This window comes from Mauremys reevesii, linkage group 1, assembly GCF_016161935.1.
Source record: "Mauremys reevesii isolate NIE-2019 linkage group 1, ASM1616193v1, whole genome shotgun sequence".
NCBI lineage: Eukaryota > Metazoa > Chordata > Testudines > Geoemydidae > Mauremys > Mauremys reevesii.
The window spans coordinates 200,247,291-200,264,902 of record NC_052623.1 but is presented as its reverse complement, the minus strand read 5'-3'; the positions used below and the strand labels follow the sequence as shown (position 1 = coordinate 200,264,902).

At 39.1% G+C, this 17,612-nt stretch overlaps 1 protein-coding gene across 2 annotated transcripts in view; it reads left to right on the top strand.

Moving 5' to 3' along the window:
• The window catches only part of ZPLD1 (zona pellucida like domain containing 1), a 68,208-nt gene extending 51,172 nt beyond the window's left edge, over positions 1–17,036 (top strand). For both annotated transcript variants that reach the window (XM_039494233.1, XM_039494238.1), the window contains exons 10-16: positions 586–658; positions 4,253–4,350; positions 6,518–6,598; positions 8,131–8,302; positions 10,156–10,264; positions 13,717–13,746; positions 15,150–17,036. In XM_039494233.1, the coding sequence (XP_039350167.1) occupies positions 586–658; positions 4,253–4,350; positions 6,518–6,598; positions 8,131–8,302; positions 10,156–10,264; positions 13,717–13,746; positions 15,150–15,325 (739 nt within the window). In that variant the 3' untranslated portion in view covers positions 15,326–17,036. The remainder of the gene's footprint in view (positions 1–585; positions 659–4,252; positions 4,351–6,517; positions 6,599–8,130; positions 8,303–10,155; positions 10,265–13,716; positions 13,747–15,149) is intronic.
• Positions 17,037–17,612: the final 576 nt, after the last annotated feature.

The window sequence follows — 17,612 nt, the reverse complement described above, 5'->3', positions numbered from 1 at the left end:
CTTGAACTGATGGTGAAAAACGTAAAACCAAGATTGTGGGAAGAAGTGGCAGGGAGAAAGTGGAGATTGAAGAAAGAAGAAAATTTTACTAGAGGATCTGTATAATAAAATGATTTACCAAAAGCTATTGTAGTTTGTTGCCTGACTAGTGTAAAAATTTGCCTTCTAAATGCATGTGGTTTTATGACTGAATACTACCTGCATACACATTTTAAATTTCCCATGCAATATCATTTTTTGTGTAGGGTAATCTATGACTATGTAGTGCAAGGAAACACATTTTCCAAGAGCAGATACACTACATCCTGGAGAACTGGTTCTTTTATGCCATTTTGCCTTTCTGCTAATTATTTGCCTGATTCATGTTTTTAATAGCCTCCATTACTGCCAGTATAGTTACTGGTCCTATCATTGTCTCCACTATAAATTCCTATTTTCAGAGGCTTCTAACACAAACCTTAAAAAAATCACTCCTTATGATGTAGCTCAAGAACTGATTAGGAGTAAAAAAGCACTGAAATAGGAAAACGCAAGCAAAAACAAACAAAACCCTTAAACAGTTTCTGATTTCTAAATCTGTTTTAGGTCCTCAGCTGCTATTTCTGTAAAAGAGAACAATGGGACATTTATCAGCACTCTGAGTTTGCTCCTTTACAATGTAAGTATAAAATTAGTAAAACAATTTATATGTAATATTCTGTGAATTACATGGCTGCAGTTCTCATTGACAGAGCAGAATTAGGCTCCTTATGTGTTCATTATGTTCTATTTTCCCCAGAAGGGAAGCAGGCCTTTTCATACAGTTGTCATTCATCTAATTCTTACCTTGTGCTTGTCCTTTTTTTTTGGAATGTACCTGTTTTCTCTCTTCTTAGTCTCTGCCCTGAATGACCTACCATCTCTCTCCTTTTATTCTGCGTTTGCACAGCGCCTAGTGCAATGGGGGTCCTGATCAACAATTAGGGCCTCCAGACCCTATGGCAGTACAAATTATAATAAGTGATGCACTAGAATTCATATCTATTGCATATTGTACCTGCATATTCTATCTATTCTAAATATGATCATATAACAATATTGATATGTTAAATTTCTCACAAACATATGTAGATTCAAGCCTTGTCCAAATATGTTGACCATTTTAAATAGGAGTGAATTAGGCAGGATTTCCACCCAGGGGCGGCTCCAGGCCCCAGCACGCCAAGCGCATGCTTGGGGCGGCAAGCCACAGGGCGCACTCTCTCCCACCTCCAATTAGTGTCTGCTGGTCCCGCGGCTTCGGCGGACCTCCCTGTTTTCTCCCCAATCTATACATCCATACAAGTGCTTTATTGCATGTACTTTGGATACTGCACGGGTTAATATTTTTAATAAAAGCTTTTGGCTGCTGACACTTCTCTCATACTTTTTCAGATAATTCGGTTTGAATATACATCATTGTATAAACTTTTATTATGTAAATATGGACAATGACAGTAAAACATAAAAAATGTATGGACTTCTATTTTTAACAGCAACATTAATCCCAGAAATATTTTTTGTTGATTAAAATTTTTATTCATACATTATAAATACCTGATTTAAATATCAATTTTTCAATCTATCAAGCAACATTTTTGTAAATTATGAATCTGTTTTTTTTTCCGCTTTATTATTCATGTCATCGTGATGCTGAGTTATAATTCATGCAACTGATTTAAAAGTCAATGCTTTTTTCTTGGAATATAATGAGCTATAAATATTGTAACAAGACATTTTCCAAAGGCATTTTTTTAAAATTCATGTTTGGAAGTTTGTCATTTGGCAGAGCAGAGTTCTTAAAAACAGATTAAAATGTGTTAGAATGAAGATTATATTTCTCCCATTTTTAAATAAATTTGTAGTCAAAAGGAAAGAGAGCCAACTTCCTCAAAACTACAGGAATTGAATAGTAGATAGGAAGAGCCATTCATAGTTTCTGCAGTGAGAGAATAATAACATACATTAATATCATGCCAGAAGATGCCCCAAATGAAGTGCCCAAGCTTAAAGGGCCTGATCCCGCCCAACTAAAGTCAATAAGGTCAGATCCAAGGTATTTAAGTAATTAAAAATGAAATCATTGGTAATTGACTCTGAGTTTTGATCTTGTGAGTTGCTCCTAGAAGAAATACTGCAATTCACAGAAGCACGAAAAAGCAACCAAACAAAAGTATTAAGATAATCCTAGCAATTGTAACTATTTTTAGGCCCTTGCACATAGATGATCTATACAGTATATTTTGCTCCTGTTATTAAAGACCAACATTTACAAATGCAGACCCCAAAAACAGACATTTAAAGGCATATATAAGTATATAAAAGTCCTGCTTGTCAAAGGTGTTGTGCATTTGTAGCACCCAAAGACTCTGTGGCTGTGAAAATCAAGCCACTTTTTAGGTACCTAAGTTTAGACACCTATGTTTGAACGCTTTAGACAGGCTGTTTGTTTTTTGTCACTTATTTCTCTAATGTTTATACTCCTTAACCTCAAATCCCTCTTCCCTCCCACCCCGACTTGTTGATGTTTTCATTTGTTCTGTTGTGCTACTTCATGCCTTTGCCGTGTGTGAATCCATCTGCAAAATTCCTGGATGCAAGCACAAAACTAGCCATTACGGAAAAGACCTGAAGAGATTAATAGGGATTAAGGTTTGGATTTTCAAAGGAGCCTAAGGGATTTAGATACCCATGTGTAAATCTTTTGGTGTGACTGCAGCATGTCTAGCTCAGGTACTGAGTTAGCTTTGCTCTAATTAGTTTGCTAAAAATAGCACTGTTGTCATGGCACCACAGGCAGTGCTACAGGCTAGCTGCCCAAGTACAATCCTTTGGGTATATACTCAGGCAACTAGCCCATGCCATGGTCTGTGCTGCTGCAGCTATAGTTAGCAAGATAGCATGATCAAATTTAGCTACACATGTTGCAGTCGCCCCTCCCAATTGCAGTACAAGACCTGTCTTTAGACTCCTTTGAAAATCTCAGCCTAAACCAATAGCGATCTATAGGAATTGCTCCAAAACTCTGTAGGACATAATAAGAGTGAGATCTTTTCTACAGATTCTCTTAACCAACCTACAGATTTAACAGAGAAGTATATCCCTGCTATCAAATTCTACTGCTTGGTTTAAAAGTTCTATAGCAAGTTTTCTCTCATTCTCTTTAACATTCTAAAGGACACTTCCATAGGGGTGAAGTATATAGAAAGTTATAAATTCTGTTTTTCATTCCATTAGAAAAATCATAGGCTTTGCGCATTTAATTTAATATTTTCCAAACTTTCTACACCATCCTGGTTTTATTGTGACACAGCTTCTGCAAGGCAGGACTTTTTGAAAATGTGGACTGAGTCTTGGGTATCCTCATCTCCCACTAGAGATCTTTCTCCCATATGCTGAACCTCCCCCACCAATCCCCTATTTCTAATGCTCATCTGCAATATATTAAATGATGTCCCGTCTAAGTGCATTTTGTATTGCTAAATTATGTCTTTGTGAACGGGTTCCTACTTCAGCTCCTGGAAATCCTGGCTGGTAGGCCCTCTTTGTGAATTTAGCAGCATACACAGAGCACCAGGGTACATCCACCCAGTGTCTTTGATTGTTTATATTCCATGTACATTACAACATGGTGGGTGTTATGCTCCCTTCCTGCTCCCTGTCTCAACTATTTACACGGCTTGATTTCTTCTCAGGAGTACCCAGCTGGTGAGCTAATTACCTCATTAGCTCATCAGGCTCTCTACAGGTGCAAGTGATCCCTTTTATCCTTCCAGATCCAAACAACCTAAGTCATTTCTTCTCTAACTATACCTGGTGCCCTGGGTGTTCTAAGTGACCAGGGTGCTGGCTTCCAAAGAGCTCAGTTTATAACTGCTTACAGCACCCTGTCTCAGTCTGACACACCATATTCATTTTACAACATTGTACAAGCTGTGATTCTCTCTCTCTCTGTACACACACTTACACTAGTTAGGTAATGGAGCTTCTGAAAGGAGATGATTTTTAAATACAATCTTTGTTTGTTACCTAACACTTTTAATGTGTCATTTCCCACTAAAGCTGCATTGTGGAGAGCAAAACATCTGTTCTAATCATCTGAGGAAAAACCTTGAACTGTGCGAAACTTGATAGCACTGCTGTTTCCACTAAACCAACTGACCAAAAAAGCTTTTGTGTTGCATGGTGTTGATATTGCCATTGTGTTACAGCAACTGTGTGTTTGTTTTTTCAGGACTCAACCTACAGCCAGCTGCTGGTTATCCCCAGTATAGGTTTACCTTTGAAAACAAAAATATATGCAGCAGTGCGAGCAACCAACCTAGATGGCAGGTACAGTAAAAGATGTTGTTTCTTCCCTTTCTAATTTTTGCAGCTCTTGAGCAGCATCAGTCACCATGTAAATTAATAATTCTGTATGTCTCTTTTTTTTTGGACAGTCTTTTATATTGCGGCTTGGTAGAATTTGATATTTTTTAAAATAATTTTGATGGATAACTGATTATTTTCAAGCATTGCTTTTTATTAATTTAAATGTTTGCAGGTGTGGAAAACTATGGGAGTGTCAGACAATAGGAGAGTCAATTATTTAATGACAGTACACATTGAGATTCAAAAAGTTAAATCTTTATAACTGTTAAAATACAAACTGTCAACATCATGTCAAAATACATAAAGTAAATATCCTTACATCAAACTCTTATAACTTCTCAAGCAGCATTTTCTTACTTTTTCTACCTGTACATTTTGAGTATTATTGATGGAAATATTTTTGTAGGTTTGTGTCTGTACAGTGAAATCCATGTTTACTGATAAAAATCTAATACTTCCAACCCTATTTACAAGTAATGAAATGGTCAATCTGTGTGAATCACTTCCCTCTGTTGGACGGATTCAGATCTGTTTTGTTATGTGTCACAGGCCTTTTATGGGTAATCATCAACAAAGATTCTCCTTGAGCTCAAGGGAGGGAGTCTTGGGCTTTTGTAAGAGGAGGAAACAAAAGGGTAGGAATAAATGGTCAGTTTCCAGAATGGAGAGAGGTAAATAGTGGTGTCCCCCAGGGGTCTATACTGGGACCATTCCTATTCAACATATTCATAAATGATCTGGAAAAAAGGGTAAACAGTGAGGTGACAAAATTTTCAGATAATATAAAACTAGTCAAGATGGATTGCAAGGAGTTACAAAAGGATCTCACAAAACTGGGTGACTAGGCAACAAAATGGCAGATGAAATTCGATGTTGATAAATGCAAAGTAATACACACTGGAGAACATAATCTCAACAACATACAAAATGATGGGGTCTAAATTAGCTGTTATGCACTGAAGAAAGAGATCTTGGAGTCATTGTGGATAGTTCTCTGAAAACATCCACTCAATGTGCAGCGGCAGTCAAAAAATCAAACAGAATGTTTGGAATCATTAGGAAAGAGAGAGATGATAAGGCAGAAAATATCATAATGCCACTATATAAATCCATTGTATGCCCACATCTTGAATACTGTGTGCAGATGTGGTCATCACATCTCAAAAAAGATATATTGGGATTGGAAAAGGTACAGAAAAGTGCAACAGAAATGATTAGGGGTATGGAACAGCTGCCATATGAGGCGAGATTAAAAAGACTGGGACTTTTCAACTTGGAAAAGAGACGACTAAAGGTCTATAAAATCATGACTGGTGTGGAGAAAGTAAATAAGGAAGTGTTATTTACTCCTTCTCATAACACAAGAACTAGGGGTCACCCAATGAAATTAATAGGCAGCAGGTTTAAAACAAAGAAAAGGAAGTATTTCTTCACACAACACACAGTCAATCTTTCAAACTCTTTGCCAAAGGATGTTGTGAAGGCCGAGACTATAGCAGGGTTCAAAAAAGAACTAGGTAAATTCCTGGAGGATAGGTCCATTAATGGCTATTAGCCAGGATCGGCAGGGATGCAGAACCATGCTTTGAAGTGTCCCTAGCCTCTGTTTGCTGGAAGCTGGGAATAGGCGACAGGGGATGGATCACTTGACGATTACCTGTTCTGTTCTTTCGCTCTGAAGCACCTGGCATTGGCCACTGTCGTAAGACAGAATACTGGGCTAGATGGACTATTCGTCTGACCTAGTATGGCTGTTTTTATGAGGATGTAAATCCTGTCCAATGCTGCCATGAAATTCTTAGTGGAGATGATGTGCAGCAAAGTGATACCCATTGAAGTGCTCTGTGGCCACTGATCTGTAACAGCTTCTTTACTGTGGAACAGATGGGTGTAAAATCATGTTGGTTGAATTGTATCATTCATGCACTGTGCAGTAATGTAAGTAATGCAGAAAAATAAAAACTATTATGCTGACATAGAATGGTCTCAGTGAGAATGCAGGGATTCTATACATGGCTTATAACTGTACACAACTGTTTAGGTTCATTTCATCAGCTGGTACTATCAACTTGTGCCTCAGTTTTTTTTAAAATCTTTTTCTCTGACAATTATCTTGCTCCTCATGCAGATGGAATGTTTTGATGGACTATTGTTACACCACTCCATCTGGTAATCCCAATGATGAGCTTCGATATGATCTCTTCTTTAGGTAGGTACTTTGCAAATCCAGCATTTGTATGTAAATGCCCTCCTTTTAAGACCACAATTATGAGCCTCTGTATGATGGCGTGATGCTACATTTCTTGACGGGCATGAGGTTTTTAAGGAAGGCCCAATGTCTACGCTCGTAAATAACTTATTAGTCACTTACCTAGCTATTTGTGGACATAAATATTGGGTAAGTGTGCACAGGCATGAAAATTGTGTGCACCAATGTAGATGTAGAAATAGTCATTTTGTGTGCACATACTAGGGGCCTTCTACTCAAATTTCAGTGGGTATGTATTAACATATATTTTAATGCCAGCAAGTGGGAGGATGCCCTATGGGTAGATGATAACCATCTGACATGTCTAAGGTGCTGATTCAGGAAAGTGCTTAAGCAGAAGCTTAAGTGCTGTCCTGAATGACAATGGCTTCCTGAACTGGGACCTTAAAAAGGCTAGAAAAGTGCAGCTTGGTGTCTCAGCAACACCACAGATTAAATCATATCAGTGGCTCTTGATGGAGCTGCTACCTTCTTTCAGAGGTGCTTATCTATACAAATTAGCTTACCTGATAACTTTTTGTTTCAGGTCTCATAATTATTTGTAAATTTGAATTTAAATGGAACCTGGAGCTGAGCTACCTTAGTTTTGGTTTTGATGTTGCAAAATACACAATTCAGTACTGCTTTAAAGAAGAGTGTGTGTGTGTTTGTGTGTGTGTGTGTGTGTGTGTGAGAGAGAGAGAGAGAGACATATATATATATATACACACACATACCCTTTGTGGGCCTCTTCAGCAGTGGCCCTCCTTTCAGCAGCCACCACCAGTTGCCTTCTTTCTTGTCCCAGGACTCCTCTTTTCATCCCCCACCAGCAGGCCCATCTCCTAGTCACCTGACAAGGAGTCAGGTGACTGGACTTATTGCCTCCATCTAGGGAGGCAGGCCAAATCTGGCACAGGTTCAGCTCAGCTCTAAACCCTCTTAAAGGGCCAGATCAGTTTGTGACAGAGTGCCCTTATACATACAATGTCAAGCAGACTTGATTTCCAGTTGTCAGTATTGTTAGGTCCCTATCTGCATTAGCTAAGAATGCAAAAGCAATGGGACAAAATTGTGCTCTGGTATAACTTCCACTAATGTCAATGGGTGTAAACACTGCAGGATCAGGGCTAGTTATCTCACATCCTGTGTGTTCCAGACAGTCTAAGGCAAGCGACTCACCTAAAGAAAATATTGGAAATGTGGCATTCTTGAACACAGATCCTTTTTAGTGTTTCTAAGAGTAATTCTGACTCTGAACCTTTTGTTCATTGTCATTCTCTGCCTGCCTGTGCATCTGAGCAGTGCTCACTGCCATGCCATCTCAGCACTTGGCCTACTCATAGCTGCCCATTTGGGACATTGTGGTGCTGTCTTGTTTTGCACAGAGCTTAAGCATTGATCTTGTTACTTATAGTCCCTTATTCTCAGTTAGGGGCTATAAATCAGAGGTACACATGGTCATCCCAGTTTTAATCTTTTATAACCATTAGCTGTGACAAGGACCCACAGACCACTGTAATTGAGAATGGCAAGAGCCAGATGGGCCGGTTTTCCTTTGAGGTGTTCCGCTTTGTGAAGCACAAGAACCAGAAGATGTCTACAGTCTTCCTCCATTGTGTGACAAAGCTGTGCAGAACGGATGACTGTCCCTTTCTTGCACCAGTAAGTTTTGAGGGGGGCTCTGTCAATCTTTATGAATCTGTGCTGTGCCAGAAGCAGAACTGTAGGACCATTCTACACCTGTAATTTGCAGATGGATAGGGGAGGTGGAGGGCATCTGAGTTGTGCAGATGAAGACAGCACCTAGAATTTGAACTTTTCATCTGTCCTTAGTGAATGTGAATGCAACACACGAAGAGCGGCATTTCAATGTCATCACCATTGTGTGACATAACACTGGGAACTGTAAAGCTTAGGGAAATTGGGCTTGGCATAAGGAGTGTTCACCTTTAGGTTTCTGGGTCAAATCATGCCTCGGATGATAGAGATCAAAGGTGACCATTGTCAGAAAGCCATTCAGATAGTTTATGAAAAATGAGCTGGTGGTCTCAGTATAGCTCCTAGAAAAACGTTATTTGCATCACAAGGAACCATAAGTGTGTCTTGGGAATAACATCAATAGAAAGCTCAAGGATAGAGAGTGAGTTTGAGCCTTAGACTGACCTATCTGCTCATTTCTAGATGTGATCCCCACAAGACAAAGTTGAAGAACATTCATAGGGTGATTGGGGGAATGTTGCACTTCCCCCTGCTATACCTATTTAGTGGGTAGAGTTCGAGTCTTTAATACCCCTAGCCTAGCAGTACAGCTAATCAAAAATATTCTGATAGATCATTTTTTCCATCAGAAAACGCCATTTTGTTGAAACTCAAACTTCCTGTGGGAACGTGTCTATTTTGATGAACTTTTATTTCAGGGGGGAAAAAAAGTGTGTGTGTGGCGGGGGGAAGAAGCATTTTGATAAGGTCAGAACTATCTGTTCGGCAATTTTAGAAATGTCCATTTTGCTTTTTATTGTTGAAAACAACATTTCACTTAGACATTTTTTATGACAGAAAAATGACAAAGTTGAAATGGAAACAAAACTATTTGATCAAAAGAAAATGTTCCGATATGATTTTTTTTGTTGAAAATTTTGTTTTGTGGGAAATTTTAAAATTCTTTGTTTTCATTGCAATTTTGAATTAAACAAATTTTGAAATTGCAGAATTTCCTGTGAAATGGAAATTCTGGTTCCCACGCAGCTCTGTCCAGCAGTTTCCATGATCACTAAAAATGTTTGATAGAAAAAACATATAAAAATTTACTCATCTAAGCCCCAATTTAGCAAAGAACTTAAAGCATGTTCTTAAAGTTAAGAATGTGCTTGAGGGCTTTGCTGAATAGGGCCTGAAACATGAAGTATTAAAAGAGTCAAATTGGAATGATTGATTTTAGGTCTCAGCATGGTTTGCATCCCTAAGATATGTGTGGCCATGTTGGATGGGAAAGAGAGGAGGGTCAATTAAGGATGGATTACAGACACTCCAACATGAGACTATTCTAATATGAACACTAATAATAAAATGTAAAGCCAACTTCATGCTGTTGTTCAGAATATGAGTAATCCAACATAGCTGCCCTTTAAAAAAAAATAAAGGGTTTTCTAGGATCTCGACTGTTATATCTTGTATGTCCCTAGTCTAGCACGTAAACATCAGCTGGGATGGGGGCTATGAACAAAGCCTTGGTAAATTAATTAGTGAAAAGTTTATTATACTGTAATATGCATATCGTACAGGAGAGCAATGCAGTTCCATAAATGAAATGAGGCAAAATACAACTGGAAGCCAGTCATTTACAACATGCACTCTTAGGGGATATTACATCTCTTTTTATCGCAAAGTAATTGAATACATACAAGAAATAAAGTTGTAGTATCACTTTTAAAAGAGCTGGCGTTAAAAATGAAAGCACAGGAAGGCAATAATTCTACTCCACTCTGAAACTGTGATTGTTTTGATTAACTGCTCAGGTTTGCAGTAACAGAGAAAGAAGAGATGCTGTTAGGAGAACAACTTGGAGCGCTCAGAGCACCTCTGGAAATGCTGTAATCTCTGCTGGCCCCATCATTACAAGGAGTGGTAGGAATTCTCAAACCTTTCTGTATATTGCAGGAATTTAAAAAACACGAGGAAATGCTTTGCTGTTTAATGAGAGTTTGCAGTGACTCAAATAAAAAACCCAGCTAACTTATTTGGGTCTATTCCTACTGCTAGACTAAACTTTCATGTAAAAGTTCTGAGCCAATTGTTCTGGTAATATATGCACTGAAAACACCCAATGAAGTCATTGTGGATTATGTGCATGTGTCTGAGGCCACCATAAACACCTAAACTCAATAGGCTAAATTCTTGTTGGTCAGACAGATTCAGCTTCCATTGAAGATAACGGAAAGTGCACCCATCTAACTAAGAAAAAAATGAGCCTGATTTATTTTGCTTAAAATCACAGCTCGAGATGGGAAAGCCGCAAAATGAAAAAAATTGTTTAGAAGCTACTGAACACCCACTCTAACACTGACTACTCCTTGCCTGGCTCTTCCACTTCCATCTTAGGGTATGTCTACACTGCAAAAAATGATGTGTTCTTAACTAGGGTTAGCTCACTTGATTTAAGTTAGCAGTGAAGACATAGCAACTTAGCTCTTAACTCACTTTAAAAGTTTGAATTAAAGCCTATAGGGCTGCTAACCTGAGTTAAAACCCAAGTGGCTGTGCATTCACTGCTATTTTAACCCAATTTAGATAAGCCGAGTAAAGAATATAACATTTTTTCCAGTATAGATGCAACTTTAATGACATTAACTATGACTTGCATTGGTAATATACTTTTTGCTCAGCTTTCAGCTGTAAATAGAGCCTGAGGCAAACAGTTCAGGTTTTCAATTTAAAGACAGTTGCCCAGATTCTGTTCTCACTTAAACTGATACCTATCCAGAGTGTAATTCCACTGATTTCCGTTCTCCTAGAATTTTAAAGTGTTTCAAATGCATCTTGGAATTTCTGAGAAGCATTCATTTTGTGAATACCTGTGGTAACTAGTAAAGATAAAATATTTTGAGCCAAATTCTGCTGTCAGATGCATGTAAGTAACTGTCATTGGGTCAGTGGTTTCAGTGGAGTCAATCTGGATTGAAACCAATGAAACTGAGAGCAGAATGTGATTCCATAGAGGGAAAAGAATTATTAGGATCTTAGGACTAAATCATCTCCTTTTGCTATGCAGTGGTGGATGCATGGACATATGCAAGAGGAGAAATTTGCCCATAGAGAATTGAGAATGTATTCTGTTTTTTGTATGTGCCTGGTTAGAAAAGGTTTTTTATTAGTAGAATTGGATGAATAATGCCAAAAAATTCTGCACATATTTGAAGTAGATAGGCATTTACTTCAGCCATGCTCATGGTCCTTTGGAGTTCACTTTTCATGAATGTTCACTTAGTTTAAAAATATCTGGGGAAAACTAATTTCAGAGTTGCAAGCATCAGGAAACTGAATTTCAGATTTGCAGTTATTTGCACCAGACATGATCATTCAATCAGGGAATAAAAACAAGTCCGCAGGATTTATCTGAGCAGTCATAAGCAGTACAGCTCATATTTTTAATATTTGGGATCAATCTATAGAGGTTTACAAAAATAGAAAAATATTAATCAGTTGCCTTTGGATATGGAATACATTCAAGTAAACCACAAAAAGTTCATGGATATTCCATGAGCAGAAGAGGTGGCTAAATTCTTTAAATACATGATTGTTGAAAATTCTTTGCTTAGGTCTAGTTTAGCCATGAATAGATTTGAAAAGAGGAAATAGAGGAGACTAAGGGGGGATATGGTAGAGGTATATAAAATCATGAGCGGTGTGGAGAAAGTGAATAAGGAAAAGTTATTTACTTGTTCCCATAATATAAGAACTATGGGTCACCAAATGAAATTAATAGGCAGCAGGTTTAAAACAAATAAAAGGAAGAAGTTCTTCACACAGCGCACAGTCAACCTGTGGAACTCCTTGCCTGGGGAGGTTGTGAAGGCTAGGACTATAACAGGGTTTAAAAGAGAACTAGATAAATTCATGGTGGTGAAGTCCATTAATGGCTATTAGCCAGGATGGTTAAGGAATGGTGTCCCTAGCCTCTGTCAGAGGGTGGAGATGGATGGCAGGAGAGAGATCACTTGATCATTACCTGTTAGGTTCACTCCCTCTGGGGCACCTGGCATTAGTCACTGTTGGTAGACAGGATACTGGGCTGGATGGACCTTTGGTCTGACCCAGTATGGCCATTCTTATGTTCTTAAATAATCATTTTGCAATTGTCGTCTATTTCAGAACTGGAATTCAAACGTGTTATGGAATATATAGAGGACAATTGTACTTTTATTTATGGCTTTTAGGTTGCACAGGTAGGAAAGATAGTTGGGTCTATAAAGCACTGGACTATGACTTGGTAGGCCTGGGTTCAATTCCTGACTGCCATAAGTTTCCAGCATGACTTTGGGCAACTCAATCTACCTTGTGTCTCAGTTCCCCTTTTGTGAAATGGGGCATGGTACTTCCCTACCTTGAGGCTAAAATCTATTAATGATTGTAGGGCTGTCAGGTATTACGGTTATGAGGAGCCATATAGAAACCTAGATAGTCACAAGCAGCAGCAATCCTCCCTCACTCATGTATGTTTTAAGCTATTCTAACACTGTGCTCTTTCACAGAGACCTTGCACTTGTTTGTTTATCTATAATAAGTCATTTTAGACAAAATACATGGTTTTCTCTCTGTGTATGGAAACAAAATAGTTATCTACTTGTGAGGGCAAAAGTGTTAAAAATTAAAGGTAGCCGTTGTATGTCCTAGTTAAAAATAAGTACAAGTCAAGACCTTGAAATAAATGTACTTTTGAGCTGTGATTGAGGCTTACAGACAGAAAAGCAAAAACAAACAAAGATAAGATATTTAGTTTCAAGACTGACAATGGGGAGTAAGTAAAAATTAGGGAAAAAACGTCAATTCATCCCTAAAAACGTAAACTCATCCCTCTGTGCTCTTGTCAAGAAAAAAGTATGTGTGGAGGAGAAGTTTTCTAATGATTTGTAGTCACAGATTTCCTTGAAGAAACAAAGATAAAGTACCTCCATGATCACACAGATCCTTCCCCCTAATACAGCAGATGGTGAGAAGTAGTAGTTCCTGCTGCATTGTCTTGGGTCATATTTTTATGAAATGGAACATAAGAGAATTAGCAACACATTAAGATAACTGGACCTTGAATAAAGAATTTATTTATTTATTTATTGTAGAGTAATAAGTGGTGCATAAGACCAATATCCTCACAGTAAAAATTAGGAAGCTTCTTATAGTGAATGTTCTTAGCCTGACTTGATCAGAGACAATGATTGTGACAAGCCACCATTGCCAACACAGTTGCTGAGTTTTAGGATAGTCCTCACTTTATTTTTATCTGGTTTTAGTGGGAGTGCAGAGAGGATGCAGATATTGATGACTCTAAAATATAATAGCTCCATTTTTATATTTTTATACAGATGAGACACCAACCAACAATTCGCAGCTAGGTAAGTTAATCAGAATAAGAAAAACACAAAAGAGGGGTATTACAGGAGTGCTACACTAATGAGTAGGTAAACCATTTGGATTCCGCTATATGTGTTGAAGTTTTCCTTATTACCATTAATTTAAAATGAGAAAATATGAATGTGTTCTAAAGAAAGCAATTGGTAAATCTGGAATGCTCAGTTAAATTCATATGCCCAACAGTTTAGCAAATTCCAATCTCTACTATGGAACTGAAATTACAAATCAAATGCAACCCTATTTATGCTGCTATGGCACATTAGGAAACAGTGCAACTACCAGAAGCAAAATGACAGGTTTAAGCAATAAAGTCATTTCCTACAACAGATGAATTGAACCACAAAATGGTCGTTATAGTGCAGCCTAGCCTGGCTGACTTCACAGCTCAAAAAGGTAAAAGAATCCTGTTTCGGCTCCTGTAGTCCCTGACCTTTGGCCTGGATGTAACCATAGGAACCACACAAATGGTCTGTGGTAAGGCAGATGGGAATGGGCAACAGGAGATGGATCACTTGATGATTACCTGTTCTCTTCATTCCCTCTGGGGCACCTGGCATTGGCCACTGTCAGAAGACAGGATACTGGGCTAGATGGACCTTTGGTCTGACCCAGTATGGACATTCTCATGTTACAGAGCCCAGTGCTTCTGCTCTGGTGGTTGAGGAAGTAGGCTGTATAGAAAAATAATGGGGTAGTATAGGGTAGAGGAGGTCTTCAGATTGTCAGAGTGCGCCTCCTCGTGATCACCTGGAATTCTTTTGGGTGGAGAAATAAATCTGTAGTGTGTTCCTGGTTTCTCTGTTACTGTTGTCTGGCTGATCACTCTTTGTCAATATTTACTAGGGAACCATGTACAAAAATTCAGCTGCTATCCCTCCTGAAGCCTAAAGCAACTGGGAGAGAACCCCTCCCCTCCCCCGGTTCTCCCTTCCTCCAACACATTTGAATGGTGGGGACTCCAGAACCATGTTAAGGGTCCTCCTCCATAATAAAATCATGTAAAAAAACCTAGCATTAAATAGAAAGATTTAGTGTTCCTGTCAGCTGACATCCTGCACACCTGAGTATGGAGTTCAGGTCAGCTTATGCATTAAATATTGTCATCTTATTTTACACACACACACACACACACACACACACACACACACACACACACACACACACACACACACACACACACACCACTATCATCATTGTGAGTGTGAGTGTGAAGGAGCTACGCACCTACAGTCACTCCCTAAATACATTAGATAGAGTTAATGTGAAGTTCAGTATCAACCTGTTAACTGTAATTTTTGTATATAAAGACATTGTGGCAGGAAGACACAGCTCTGCAGAGAGAGATTCTGATGAGACCTTTCTGTACCTTTTTTTTCTCTTGCAGCTCATCCAAATGGACCTCCTTTCCAGCTGAACTCAGTCACCAGTGCACTGATTTCAGGAATAGTCATTCTAGGGATTATGAGCATTTTCTTTTTTGTATGTTCTCTCACCCTCCTGCGCAGGAAATGTCCCAGCAGCTCAATTTTGGGTGGTGTAGGAAACCCAGTTTTCAACTAAAAGGAACAATTAATTTGCACTTGTTTTGGGGGTGGGTGATTGCCTTCGTTGTCCATGAAATATACTTTGTTATAAATTTACCAAGGCAATATTCTGCCTGTATCAAACTTCAGCTAGTCTTATTTGTAGTGTTATAGACTTTATTGTATAGCTAAACAGTCATAGTGATGGCAAGACTCCTACGTAATTCCTCTCATTTGTGTTTGTGATCAGACTATTGAACTTTTTGCCTGTGGGTGTACTGACAATAAAATTGGTGTCCTACTTCCAACCGGGGTCTTAAAATTTAAAGATGTTTAGGATAAAACACATTTAAATACACCATTATTAAACCAGGCCTGGCCAACCTGCCACATTCATGTTTAACCACTGCTTTTGATAAAGACTGCCTCTACTTTTACTTTTTCTCTGTATTTACCCACTTTATTGTGGAGCTTATCCAGCAAATTATTGTAGCTCAGAACCTACATTTTTATTTTCTATCTGGACTAAAAATAACTGCAGAAAGAATCAAAATAAGTGGACAGTGATTATCATTCATGTGGAAATGGGATCATATGACACAGTGGGCAGACGTCTGCTCTGTCTTCTAATTCCATTGGATTCAGTGGGATTGCACACAGTTTAAGTTGAGTCAAACTTTGTCACGGTATCTGTCTGTCAAATTGTTTAGTGCTGAAAATTCAAAGCCGTTCCTAGAGTACAATCCTGACATTCACTGAGACAAAAAACTCTCACAGGGAAGTCTTTGACAACTTTAATGGGAGCTTGCCTGCCTCATCAGTTGTTCAATTTTTGCTAAGCCTAGATGCAGTCAGCACTGCTATTGCCTTGAGTCAAACTCTGCTCTCGTGGACATGCTAGGGTGAAAATAATTTCTTCCTTTATTTCTAAAACCCCTCCCACCCCTGAACAACAACAACAACAACAACAACAAAAACCCAACACTTGTCCAGACAAAAGGATGATTTAGGGCCAAATTCTGCAGTTTGAGCAAAAACCCCACGGAAGTTATTTGAAAGGACCAATTCTGTCACATCAGTTGCACAGTTCAAAAAATAAGGTGGTCCTTCTACACAGAACTTTCCACAGAGTGATGCTTCCCTTTGGCTGTTTTCCCTATGAATTAGACTTCCTCCCTGTTTGGGGGAAAGCCTTGCAAGAACAGGCCATGTGCCTGACCAGACTCTCAACTCCAGCTAATCTGATAAACCTGAGATCATCTGAATTAAGTGTGAATTATCATGTGTCTCTTTCAGTAGGTATTTATGAATAGGAATTTAGGTACATCTATCCAGGAATCTGGAAGAGGATATTGGTACTGATAACAAGTGAGGCAATGGTAGATACAGTATATATATTAATTTGATTGCTAAACAGTTAGGGTTTGGGTCTAAGCTCAGTAAGTAAATTCTTAACTTCATTGACCATGTACTGTACATATTGGCTCAGCAGCACTTCATTGTTATTTATCACTTTTTCCCGTATTAATGATGTGTCTGTTTTCTACGATGTGACACAAGTGGTTAATGTTCAGGGGTCTCTGAATCTCAAGACTAAATGCAAATACAGACATGTCATATCACCCTTCCCTGATCTAGACAATGCTGTATAAAGGCCTGTTCAGAAATTATCCAGCCTGTTGTAGTATAGGATCTTTAATAATGACACTGTGCATGTTTTCCTCCAGTCTTAATACCTCAGAAACAATTTTTTGCACTTCAGGGGTTAGGTCTGATGACATGTAAAACATGATTGTTTAATAAAATAAACTGAAAAATATCAGAAGAAATTTGTCTGAATGTATTTCTTAGAGGCAACACATGGGAGAGGGCATGGGGGGGTGTCAAGTGCCCCCCCCCAGAGTAGCCTGTTGGGAGTGGGAAGGGAGAGGGGCTCTGTCCTCTCCCTGCTCCTCCCCCATGGCATGCTCTGCCCCTGTCCCCAGCAGCCAAGCCTGGGCAGGGAGAGGGCCGCTACTGCCTCCCAGCCAGGTTCTCTCAGGCAAAAGCAGATTCGTCCCATTCCCTGCCCAGCTGCCAGGGAGAGCGGACAAATGTGAAGGGAGGAGGCACAGGAAGAGACGTCTGGAACCCCACCCCCCACCCCGCAGGTAATGTGGGCGGGGAGAGCGTGGTGGCCTGGGAGGGGCACAGGGCAGTGAGGTCCCTGGGCAGAGGAGGCACATGAGCAGTCACATGTCCTCCCCTTTAGATTGTTTCCCCCCAATACGGGGAGGTACCAGTCGTCTATGGTTATTGTCTTGATTCTGTTTCAAATTAAAATA